The sequence below is a fragment of the Vidua macroura genome, chromosome 5 (genome assembly GCF_024509145.1).
Source record: "Vidua macroura isolate BioBank_ID:100142 chromosome 5, ASM2450914v1, whole genome shotgun sequence".
NCBI classification, from domain to species: domain Eukaryota; kingdom Metazoa; phylum Chordata; class Aves; order Passeriformes; family Viduidae; genus Vidua; species Vidua macroura.
In genome coordinates, this window is record NC_071575.1 from 51,502,374 (window position 1) to 51,515,361 (window position 12,988).

General features: G+C 36.6%; 1 protein-coding gene across 4 annotated transcripts in view; it reads left to right on the forward strand.

The window, feature by feature from the left end:
- The window catches only part of PTPRZ1 (protein tyrosine phosphatase receptor type Z1), a 136,599-nt gene that overhangs the window by 87,055 nt on the left and 36,556 nt on the right, over window positions 1-12,988 (forward strand). For all 4 annotated transcript variants that reach the window (XM_053977903.1, XM_053977907.1, XM_053977905.1 and 1 more), the window contains exons 9-11: window positions 4,587-4,771; window positions 5,478-5,604; window positions 11,982-12,025. In XM_053977903.1, coding sequence (XP_053833878.1) covers window positions 4,587-4,771; window positions 5,478-5,604; window positions 11,982-12,025 — 356 coding nt within the window. The remainder of the gene's footprint in view (window positions 1-4,586; window positions 4,772-5,477; window positions 5,605-11,981; window positions 12,026-12,988) is intronic.

The window sequence follows — 12,988 nt, forward strand, 5'->3', positions numbered from 1 at the left end:
TAACAAGCACAAAAGAATATATAGGAAACTTCTAAACTGAAAGCACTATGTTACTATTTGGATGGGAATAGCTGCAGATTCTTTAACTGAATTTCAGTGAACTGTTTTTAATTAGACATAAACAGATGACTTAAGCACAGGCTATAGGTGTTCTCCAGAATAGAAGTGTGTTTTCATACATGTACTTTTACATACTTATGTGATCACACAAATGCAACTATGGGATTTATTTAATGTAGAACATTAGAGAAGCGTTTATATTTTCGCCTCCATTTTAAGACAAATAAAATTTGAAAACCCTAGGAATCATTAAAGTTAAATATTCAGATGTAAGAGATGTAACATGAATGCCAAGGAGTCAATAAGCTTATTTGTATTTAATATTGCATAGTAGTCAACAGAAAAAACAGAAATGCCAAGACTGATTATTACTCAGGTAGATAACTCAAAAATTATTTTGTTTTGTGAAACCTAGAATCCCAATTATCTCCTGTTGCATTCAGTGTAGATTCTCATTAGGCAGTAGGATTAAATGCTTAATTTATTGCTGTAATTAATACATGACATTTCATAAGTAGAACTAAGTTTTCTTAGAAAAGCTAGAAGAATCTATTCCATCATAAAGTAACTTCAGGAATTTTCAAAATAATTTCAGGAATTTTCTCACAGTGACATCCCCAACATTTCTGGTGTACAAGCACAGTCCTACTAAGGGCATGGGAGATGCTTCATTCCCCAGACCTGCCTAGTGATACTTGTAATTTCCTTATGTGATACGTATGTAGCAATTTAAGAAGATTAAAACAGCTAATTCTTACAGCCGTACTTGAGGATTCACCTAAAAAAAAGTGGTTTGAAATTGTAATGCTTAATCTCCACCTACCTCAGTTGGCATGCAAATCCATTTATAATAAAAATCATTGCTTATTCCTGTAAACCTGGGAACCATTGTGGTGGCTGCTGGGCACATTGGGTGACTTTCCATCCACTCCACCCTTCTGGTAAGGCCCTGGAAATAAGGGCTGAAACCTAACTCTTATTTTTCTTCCTGGATTTAGTAAGGTATAAAAAACAATGGGCTCTTAAAATTCAAGGCTGACAATATATATTGATAAAAAAGTCAGCCTGTTTTCCTGCGAGAAATACAACCATGTGAAGTTCAGTTGCTGTCTCAGTTAAATTCTCTTGTGAGACAGGAGGTCAGGACTTGTGTGTTTACCTTTTCACATTCCTCAGTCCACATGACTTCATTGTGAATTCTCAGATTCCCAGATGTGTGTGTGGGACACTTCCACTGGCACAGTGTGTGGGGTGCAGGTGCTCAGGCATTGCCAGTGGTAGGTACAGGATGGGCCTCTGTGAGGAGAGCCTGGGGCTGCCCGGAGTCAGACCCAGACAGTTCCAGCTGCCTCCATCCCACCCTTCTCAGGGCCCTGGGAGCCATGGTGGTGGCACCTCTGGGAAAACAAAGCTGCACAGCAGGGAGGAGTGAGGGAGACGTGAGAAACTGCTCTGTCACAACCAGGGGAGAGAAGGAAGAAGGGGAGGAGGCACTCCAGTAGCAGAGCAGAGATCCCCTGCAGCCCATGGTGAAGATTATGGTGAGGTATCCTGTCCTATGGCAGACTGTGGAGACTCCATACAGTAACAGGCTGCTGGCTGTGGCTTGTGGAGAGGAGCCCAGGCAGGAGCAGATTATCTGTCAGGTCTCTGACCCTAGGGACAACCCACAGTGTAGCAGTCTGTTCCCAAAAGACTGTCCAGAGGCTGGAAAAATTAATGAAAGACTGCATCCTGTGGATGGGACCCCACACTGGAGCAGAGGAGCAGCATGAGGAAGGAGTAGCAGAGGCGAAGTGTTACAAGCTGACCATGGTTTTGTTTTTGTTTCTCACTATCCTACTCTATTTTTATTGGTGATAAATTTCCCCAAGTCTAATCTGTTTTGCCCATGGTGGTGGCTGGCAAGCAATCTCTGTCTTTATCTTGACCCATCAGCTTTTTCATCTTACTTTCTTCCCCTGCCCTGCTGAGGAGGGAGAGTGAGCAAGTGTCTGGGTGGGCATCTGGTGGCCAGCCAAGGTCAGCCCAGAAGATATCTGCCATGCTGCTCCACCTCCTTTACAGAGAGAGTGTAGATCTGGAATATAAAAAAATTGCATATTGCCACACACTGCAGGGATCTACAAAGCCCCTGAATATCTGAATGTAAATGAAGTGATTTCATGGCTTCAGTAACTGAAAAGTTGAATTGAAAAGATAATTTCAAACATATATTTAACTAAAAGTAGAAGAACGCAAGGAGAGAAAAGGCGGAGGGAAAAAGCCAAATTTGGGCAGGTTATAAAGGTCTTCTGGTCAAAAACATAACCCAGGAAGTTTTTGGCAATGATTTGGCTGATGTACCCCAGTGGTTCCCCATGATGTAATTACGTTTTAATGAAAATTTCCTAAGTTACATGGGTAGCATTTTATTCCACAGAAGAATAAACAAAGATAGATGCATTACTACAACATGATGTGATATGCAAAACCAGAATCCAAGTATTCACCTGTAGAAAGCAGAGACTTGGATTCAAGTTTAGCAGGGGTTTGAGTAGGCCTCTGACTTTCTGTGAATTTTTTTGCAATTTTTTCTGTGAATTTGTCCTGCAGAGTAGTAACAGACTCAAGAACTCCTTTTGTTGCAGTCTCTTTGCTCAGATTTTCTAAAAGTTGGTATCACATCAGAAGTACTTAATTAGGTAAGTTGTCATGTGGTCTCCTTTGGAGAAGGAAAATGGGGAAAGGCAGAGTGAAATACTTCTGTGTTACTGACTGGTAGGACAGAAAAGGGATGATTTGCAAAGTGACATCAGAAGAAGGGTGAGAGAAAACATTTTGGGAAGAAATGGAGGTGAAATAATATATAGATGATTGTCATGTAGTAATATTGTCAGTCATTGCTGAGATGAACATCAAAAGGAAACAAAAAGGAAGACTTTTTTCTAGGGAAAAAAATAGAAGAACCATCTGGAAAAAGGAAAAAGGTAAAAAGAAAACAAAGAAATAACACCAGAATCACCAACCTTGTACCTTTAGAAGTTTTATAATACTGCTCTATGAGTCTGAATACAGACAGATTTCAGAACCAAATTCACTCATAAGCAAAAAAGATGAAGGGAGGAAAAAGACTGTAGAGAAGAATTTGGAATGCAGAGAAGCTTAGTGTTTATATTATAAAAAAGCATTTTGAGAAGAATTTTAAACACCTTTGAAAAGAAATAGCTGAGGAGTCTTTAAATTCATTGAAAAAGAATGAAATCTGTTTAAATCATCTGTGCTCATGCTCAGAATTGAGAAGGGCTAGTCTAATGATTTCTCCTTGCCATCTGGTGGAAATGGGGAGGAATGACAAATTTTAGGAATGAATGGAATGGAATGGAATGGAATGGAATGGAATGGAATGGAATGGAATGGAATGGAAGGGAATGTACACAACATGAGATTTTTTTTTAATTTGCTCTTTTTTTGCATCAACTAAAATAATTAAGTGCAATTAATAAAATGGTGTATCAGCTATAGCAGTTATATAGGAAAGGGAATTCACCTAAATTACACAGACTAACGCTGCCTCTGCTATTAGCTTACACACACAAACACAGAAATTAGGAAAGCCTTGCCGCTTGTTTTCCATTGACTGTATCAAACGGAAGCTGTTCGGAACTTCCCACCTTTCCTGGGGAACGGGAGAGTCTTTGACAAACATTTTGACGGGGTTTGAGTGCCCCCTTGTGCTCAAGTGGCGAAATGCAAAGCTGAAGGGCTTCTCTTTCAAAATGCAGCATTGGCCCCCAAAGTCTGGAGGCATCTTGTGTTCGCTTCTCTTTAGAGAACTCCAAAGGATCTGCATTCGTTTTCTTAGTAAGCTGAATGGGGTTTTTTGCTTTCTTTTTTCTAGATACTCATATATTACTCTAAGCACATTATGAGATGTAAAAAATCTTTCCTCATGTATTCCAATTCAAGCTAAAAACATAATAACATGAAGTGACTACTCCTAATGCAATACTTAGCTTCTTCTTATTTGCATTTTCTCTCTTCTTTAAGTACTATAAAAAGATTCAAACAGCCTTGAGGGGAAATTCAGGTGATAGGCTTACCTTTGACCATTAAAAACAATCTACTGTAGATTAGTCTATTATAGCTAGTGCGAGAGTATGCAGCTCTTCTCGTACTACTTTGATAGACCCATAAAGATAGAATTGTTGAGATTTTTTGATTCCCAGGACAGATATAAAAATCTTCATGGTTTTATAATTTGCATTTTTTTTCTTAGGAACTAGATATTACTATTTCACAAAATATGGTATAAGAGGCAGGGAGAGGAGACTCAGTCCTCAACTTCACTTGATTTTGGAAATCAAGTGTTTAAATACTGGTTCTGTTTACAATGGCATGGCATTTCAAATGTTTTAGTGGAAAGCTAAAATTGAGGCACACAAAAAGACTTTCACTAGGTTTCTCAGGAGATACCTCAAGATTTTAGTAGAGTTACTTGTACAATTTAATAAATACCATATTCTTTCCTCTTTTCTTTCTTCTAGTTTGCAGCTCAGAACCTGAAAATGTTCAATCTGATCCAAAGAATTATACTAGTCTTCTTGTTACATGGGAAAGACCTCGTGTTGTATACGACACCACAATTGAGAGATTTGCTGTCTTTTATCAACAGCTGGATGGAGAAGACCAGACTAAGCATGAGTTTCTGACAGATGGGTATCAGGACTTGGTAACTGTAAACTCTTCAAGTTTCATAAAAAGGGATGATGATGTAACAACTCACTGTTAATTATGGTGACTGATAAAACTGTAGCTGAGATTGTAGCTGATTGAAGAGAAATTATCTCATTTTTTGGCTATAAAACCACAAAGACAATTTAAAACAAAAAGAAAAAAACTTCTCTTGTCTAGAACAGGGAAAAACTCTACAGATTGCTGCTTTGATTTTCCTATACTTGCCCTGAGCATGCCAATCACAGAGCTCCCTAGCCATAAAATCCAGTTGTCAGTTAACAATAACCTGTACTTCATTGCTCATGGATGTGAAAGAATTACCTTCACAAGCAACTAATGAGATTGAATTCAATTATACTGCTATAAATACTAAGTTACTGATTACAGCTTCATGGTATTTTACTAATGAGATCTTTTCTTCTAACCCTCTTTAAAAACTCATCAGACATAATGTTACCTAAACTTGTGTTCAATGCTAAATAGTTATTTGGTTTGTTATCCTCCATGTAAAAAGTCACAAGTTTTTTTAAAATTTGACTGAAAACTATTTGTGACAATAAAATGAAAAAGCACACATTATAATATGAGAAGAAAGGAGCTTTGTGGTTCATAAGAAAAAATGTGTTATAAAAAAAATTAACATTTTCAAGTGTTTGATACTTATTTGCAAGTAAATGATTAAATGTGTTTTTTTCTTTTAGGGGGCTATTCTAAATAATCTGCTGTCCAATACAAGTTATGTTCTTCAGATTGTTGCTGTTTGCTCTAATGGTCTGTATGGAAAATACAGTGACCAAGTCATCGTCGATATGCCTTTAGAGGATGCAGGTAAGTGGTCTTTTGAGTTTAGTGATCCCTTTTAGCTGGAAAATATGTATTTGAAGAAGTAGTCTGTTTGCAAACCAGTTAAAATGCATGACTTCGAAACTATGCCAAAATGAAATTTCAAAATCACTGCAGTTAACCTTCAGCATGTCCCTTGCTAATGATATTTTACATTACATAATTCCTTGTAAGCATTACCTATAAAAAACTGCATGTTAATTTTTTTAATTCTAAGAATATTCTGAAAAGCACCTACTTGATTTCAAATCTCACACAAATCTCACAAGTGTACCTTTTAGATGTGTAGGGAAATAAAACCATGTTTGGTATTATTTCTCTATGGTTCAAGCATCCTCTCAAAATTAATCCACACTGCCAAAGTATTAAGGAATCAAGCAATACAATCCCACTATATGATTTATAAGTCTATATTAATGATTTTGAAATTTGATTTCTTATGAATACTTGGAGTTTGATTTCAAAAGACTTGTGATGATGGAATTCCTTTGCTTCTTAATGCTGCCTTGCAAAAAAATCAAAAGGCCTAACAAACAAATCTTAATGATTTCACAGCCAGATTTGCTTCTTCTGCCTGCTGGTAAATATGAAATAACTTGAAACTGTAGCATGAAGCTTGATCTTATCCTTAATAATTCCTTAAATTTGGTATAGGCTTTAGCATCAGATTCAGTTCCTATGAAAGTGAGTGAGAGTTGTGTTTTTAATTAAGGAGACTATAATTAATCATAGAAAAAAATCAAATGCTTTTTGATCATGTTAGGAGCTTTTTTTTTTTTTTTATCTATAGGCCTGGATTTTGTTGTTTGTTTATGTATTCTGTAAACTCAGCTTTATACTTATGTATGTCTGTTTATCTACAAGTCATTAGTGATGTTGTGGTGATCTTTGGAAAACAGGCCAGTTTTTCATTTCAAGGGAGCCACATTCCTTTACAGTGAGAGGGAATGTGATTCTCAACAATCTCTACTACATGAATTCTGGACTAATAAGGGTAATAGGCTTATAATAATGTGGGTTTGTCTGTAGGAGGACACAGTATCAGGTATAGTACACACACATTTTTACTAAAGATTCAACTTGTCTTTCAAACACAGCATATTAAGTATAATGTATTTTGGGGTCTTAGGTTAGTATCTATCAGAATTTTCCAATTTCTCTTTAGTTTTCTAAAAAGTCCACAACAAGGTTCTGACATTCTGCCTGACATTTCATTCTTCTGTCTACCTTTTATCCATCTCTTAGATGGTATAGTCTTCCACTTACTTTCCAGAATTTGCTGGGTTTGTGTTTGAAGAGTTTTCTCAGATGAGAATTCATCTACATACCCCACATCCATTTCTACATGGAATGACAAATAAGCAGCATAGTGTTAACATCATTTAACAACAGTTCAACAAATCAAGTCAGTACAGTGCTGCCATCACAGCTGTAAAACCTCTGAAAATATATATTGCAAAACAAAGTCCAGTGTAGGTGATATCCAGAGGATAAACTGCCCTCCTCCTGCTACTGCTGTATCCCTGCTGTAAGGATGGGTTGCATCCAACCCTGCTGTGTTCTGTGAATCCCTTTGGGAGGAGACGTGGGTGCAGAGGCAGGGAGAGAGACAGGGGCACTGGGGCTGGACAAGCCCTGCCAGTGCACCTGTGGCACGAGCAGGTGCTGCTGGGGAGCAGCCCCAGCAAGAGGATGATGAGGCGCTGGGCAGCCTGTGGCTGGCCAGCAGTGCAGGTCCCACCAGCCAGCACGGCACCCCTGCTGTACTTCTGCTCAAGTCATGCAGAACAGGGGCTTTGCATTCATTCCAGTAGAAGGAAATGTGAGGGAAATGCATACTGGAAAATTAACTTCACCTTCCAGTATCAGCAGAAATTTCTCTGAGATTTGTATGCTCAGACAAGAGAATTTGGTACAATAAATTTTATACTACAGACTGTGTTATATTTGTTATAATAAATGTTACGGATCAGACTGAAGGTTTGAAACTGTCAAGACTTTTTACACAGGTAAATCATTAATTTCTACTTCGATATTTTAAATTTTTAAAAAGATAAATAAAAAGACAGCAAAGTTTTTAAATAAAAATTAAATATTGAAAGGAATATTTGCCTGTTTAAAAAAACCCAAAAGTTTCAGTGGCATGCTTCTTATCTAAAATGGACACAAAGTTATTAAATTTAATTTGGTTCTTTTATTTTGGCGCTTCCACAGTGGTACCTCTGAAAGCATTGAATAAGGAAAATTCAGGGGAAAATTCCTCTCATGTAATTAGTATGCTTCCTAAGAGTGTACATTGCTCTATAAGTAAATTTCTTACACGCTGTGTCAACTCTGCATACAATTTTAAAATAGGAAAAAATCTTCAATTAATTTCTAACATTAATGTTTATTTGCATAATTAATTTTACTAATTATTTACACCTGAATTAACTGTTGCAAATATTTCAAATATTTTCATATTTAATTATAATATACCTAATATTAGAAAACAGATATATGGGAATGTAGATATCTAATAAGAAAGATTTCTTCAGAGCAGCTTGCTGATTACAACTATAACACCAAATTGATTTTGTGATCTGCTTTATAGATCTTGAGGCAAAAGGGGATTTCTTGGAGCTCCTGCTTGGGAATTTATGAAAGAAAAATTATCTTCACCCTGAAGACATGAAATAAAGTTGACACACATAAAGCATAAATTAAATCTTTCATATTCAATAATTTCTCTGAGTAATCCAGTTTAATTAAGATGAAATTCACTACAGTCACCTCCAGATTAATTAGTCTTCCTGTTAAGAGCTAGAGCAAGGCGTGAGTCATGCAGAGCCTTTAGATGGACCCCTTTCCAGGAAGAATTCTGTCCTTGGTTTGGCCACTTCTAATGAGCTCTGGTATTCAAAAAGCTCAAGACTACTGTTTTAGGCTTTCCTTCTTGAGATACTTGCAAGAGAGTGTTTCTTATGCCTTCTCCCCACCCAGTCATGTGCTTCCAATATGGTTAGTGAGGGCTCTGCAGGCTCTAGTGATCCACAGGTCCAAGGCTCTTGTTCTCAGCAATGTTTTGTAAGCTGAAGGACCTCTTTGGGGCCACGGTCTCTGCTTCAGTTTGTGGAAGCCTCAGGAGCTGTAATGTAATGACATTGGGCAAGCCACCACAGTGGAGACCTCCGCTCTCTGGGTTTTTCCTGAACTCTTCAGAATTGCAACCTTTCATCTTGTAATACAGTGTGTGTGCAGGTTAAATTTTTTTCCAGTTAGTTTCCACTTAGTAAAAGCCAATAAATGCACTACTTGATGTAGCTACAAAATTTCCATTGAAAATTTAGGGAATGGTGTATACTGTATCTTAATCAGCTCTGATAACAAAGTTTGTTTACAAACTTTTCATTTGTTATTAGAATTGGATTTTGAATAATTATGCAAATGTGTGATTCGACTCTCTAGATAACATCTGCACAGAGCTGGAGGTTGTGCAGTAGTTTGTTGTGTAGCTAATACTGGTGGTACTTACATGCTTTTGCTGACACAGGAAAGAAAAAACATATAACTCCCCATTCCTTTGCCTTTGTGTAGACTTCAGTTGTTTGTCAAAAAAAAACCCAGCATGCTGGGATATAGCTCTCAAATGCTGTCTCCTGCCTGGCAGCTCATGCTGTCAGCAATGCTTCGTGAGGGTCTAACTATGCAACTTCTTTGTAACTTGTCCTTGAGATTTTTGTCCTAAAAAGCACTAAGCATATATTAAATGTCTGATTTAGGGGATGCTTTTTTCTAATTTTGTACTGATAAAAGTAGAAATCTCAAAACTAATTTAATCAAAAGAAACAGGCTTTACTTTTGTTCTTGCCATGCCATTTATTACATGTCAGTACAGAAATGAAAAGCATTTATGTAGTGCTCATTATTCTATGATTATAAATCACATTGTTTAAAGAGATGTTTTAAATATTTCCATTGAAAAAATGTAGGGAAATAGTTACCTTTTCTGTATTTGTTCTATTGTTTCTTCATCTGCCATTAAAATGGACGAGGAAAAGACCTCTATAGAACTCTAACTAATTATTTAATTATTTTATTTTAAAATGTATACTATAGAATAATTAATATGTGGTTCCAGAAAAAATAAACGAGCTTGTTCATCAACCTACATCAATGGGTTGTTTTTTGGAGGGTGTGGCTGTTCACCTTGGATGGGGGATGTTATTATATTTCTGTAATCTCCTGTCAAATCAAAGGCTCAGCAGCAGGATTAACAGACCTTCTGTAAGTGTGTGTCTCTAATACTTCTGACAATTCTTCTATGATCATCTAAATTTAAATATTCTTTATAAAGTTCCTAGAGATTTACTGGTTTTGTTAATAAACAAGTTCTTTTTACATATATATGTATATGTATATGTATATGTATATGTATATGTATATGTATATGTATGTATGTATGTATGTTTCTCCCTTGAGAAAACAGCAAGGAACTAGTTTCCTGCTGGTAGAATTTGAGAGCATGTGCCCTACTGTATACTCTAGCACAATCAGTACAGTTTGTTTTTCTGACTGAGTCTGATTAAAGCTCAACTCAAGAATAGTAACCACAATAAAGTATGGATAGAATTCCTCTGTACTAAAACCATGTTTCAGAGAAGTCTGTTAAATACCTAGTACATGGAGTGGGTCTATTATGGGAAGGCATTCAGACTAATGTCAATATTTGATTTGTATCATTGAGAAGCCAAGGAATATCATTATCTCGTCCACCCCTTCCTCCCCTCCACTCCCCTCCCCACCCTGTCCCAGAGCAAGAGGAGTCAGAGGTAAGATAATTTTTTTATCTATCTAGCTAAAGAAAGGTCATATTTGGTAATTTATAGATATTTGTTACTAAAGGACAACTTGTGAAGATTTTGTGCAGCATTGCTTAGTCAAAATTTGTTTACATGCTATAACCTACAAATAATAGTGTAGGAGCTTATTAGTTTGATAAATTTCATCTAGTGTATGTTGCATATAACACATCTCAATTTGTTTCAAAAGGTAAATATAGATAGACCAAAGAGCATACAAATTAAGTCATAGATCCCCATCTGACTTTGCAAAAAAGAGAAATATAGAGATGGAATCTTCATCCTAGTGTATTGAACAAGCTACAATTGGGAATTGTGGAGGAAATGCAGACATGGAGCTGTGTGTGATGGTATTGCTAGAATTGCTTTCCAAGCTAAGAGATTGGATTTTTCACCTAGTGCAAATCAGCCCTTAGAATATGTGCTAGCACTTGTGTGCAGACAGAGTGCTATAACATGGCTTAGGAGAAAGCCTTGGAAAGACTCAGAATGGATATGGCCCTTTTTGTGGACCAAAGGAGCAATATGGTGCATTAGTGCTCTGGAAGGGGTGTTAGATTTCCCCACTGAAGACCTGTACCAGCTCCTACCAGAGAGGTGGATGTTTCTTTCAACCTGCTTTGAAGCCTCTCTTGCTGACCACCTTCAGAAGTATAATATTGGATTTGGCCAAAAAGAGAGAAAGAAGGCAAGAGACTATCTTTAAATTTGGAGAGATAGATTTTCAGCTGGGTTGTAGGAAAATAATTTCTTCAGCCTCTTTCAACTGTTTTTTTTTTAATTTATTTTTGAAAATTGGGAATGCCTCAAAAGCCTCTAGAGTAGTTCTTCAGGAAGCGTGCAGTACCTGTTTATTAGGTACTTTTTCTGGGATGTGATAAAACTGGCTTCATGTCTTTGCATTAAATAAAGTAGGGTGGGAGTTTGAAAAAGGCTGTAAACACTGGGAAGGGTGGGTCTCTTTGATCTGCCTTGCTAGAAGAATGCAGCCTGCTGAATACTGACTATGATGACATTGCTGTTGCTCTAGTACATAAGTCCAAGCCTGGGTGCACAAATAAAGAATTTTCTATGAAAATTTTCTATATGAAAATTATAGAACAGATTATTTTACAAGAATATCTTCAGAGCTTTCAGATTTAATGTAGAGAAATAGTTGATCACCAGACTTATTATTTTTCTCACTTCCGTATTTCTGCATTAAACTGTATTTCTCATTGAAAATGTTCTTGTAAATTTGGCTTTCCCCAGCCAACATGTGCTTCCTCCAAAAGTGCAAATCCAATGGTATCAAAATAGAGCCAGACAAAACTGTTGTGGCTGAATGAATGCGCCCTGTCTAGATGAGTGAGCCTTGTTACCCTTGATCCAGGGGGTTGGCACTTCTCCAAACACAATCCTACAAAAAATCTTTGCTATGGTGTCAATAACCTTATTAATTAGGCAGTTGAGTCCTTGCAGAATTCAGAATTCTGTCTATTTAAAATTGTGGATGATACAGTGTGCATTTTTGTTTTATAGAGGCTGACCTCATTCCTGAACTGAGTGAAGCTGAAGAATATGAGGTATAGCATTCATTTGTTTTTTAAGAGAGTATTTAAAATAAATGCATTTCAGTTAGATGGAAATTATGTTCTGTGAAAATTTACAAAACTATGTCACCAACTGAGTGTATTATCTGCGTTTATGTATACATTTATATATGTATGTGCATATATAGCCTTTGATCTATATTTATCCCTAGATAACTCTGGAGATACCTCAGTATTTCTCTGGGGCAGGACATACATGGTGAAGTAAAGGATATCACAGAATATTCCTAAGAATTTTTTAAATGGGGCATCAGTTTACAATCACCCTTCTGTGAAGTCTGACAGAATTGTTCATTTAGCAGAATCAAAGTTGCCATCCAGTGTTAGGCTTTTTAGTTAAAGAGAAGTTTGATTTTTCCTTGCTTGTGATGGTCTTATCATGTAGTAAATTAAAGTAAGGGAGGACGACAGTTGTACTGAAAAGTGAGATTCAAGTGTGTCTGCTATCAGCATGCTATTGGTTTAACTGTTACTCAGAAATTTAAATGTTACGTTCATTTGCTTCTTGAATACAAGTTAGACTTTAAAGTATAGCTCTGTTTTACAAAATTTTTGATGATCTCGTGATGGCCTTTGGAGGCTTCATATTCAGTAACTAGGTCTCTGGTGTGGCAACAAGGAGACATGTAAAAATACCATGATTAAGTTTTTAACAGTCTCTAATACCAATTATGCAACATAGACAGTTACTTCAGTAAGATATTTATCAAGTAATATCAAGTAATCCCTCAGAATTTTTAATTTATGGCTTCAGTCTATGACCACAATATTCTCACTGCATGACAAGTCCTTTTAGTTAAATAGCACAGCCTGTGCTTACCTATCTATTTACCCTCCCTTGCATTTGTGGACACTGAGTAACCAGTAATACAGTCATTTCTCTGTTGTTGTAAGCTATGTATCTAGATTATTATATTGCATCTGTTAGGTGCCAGT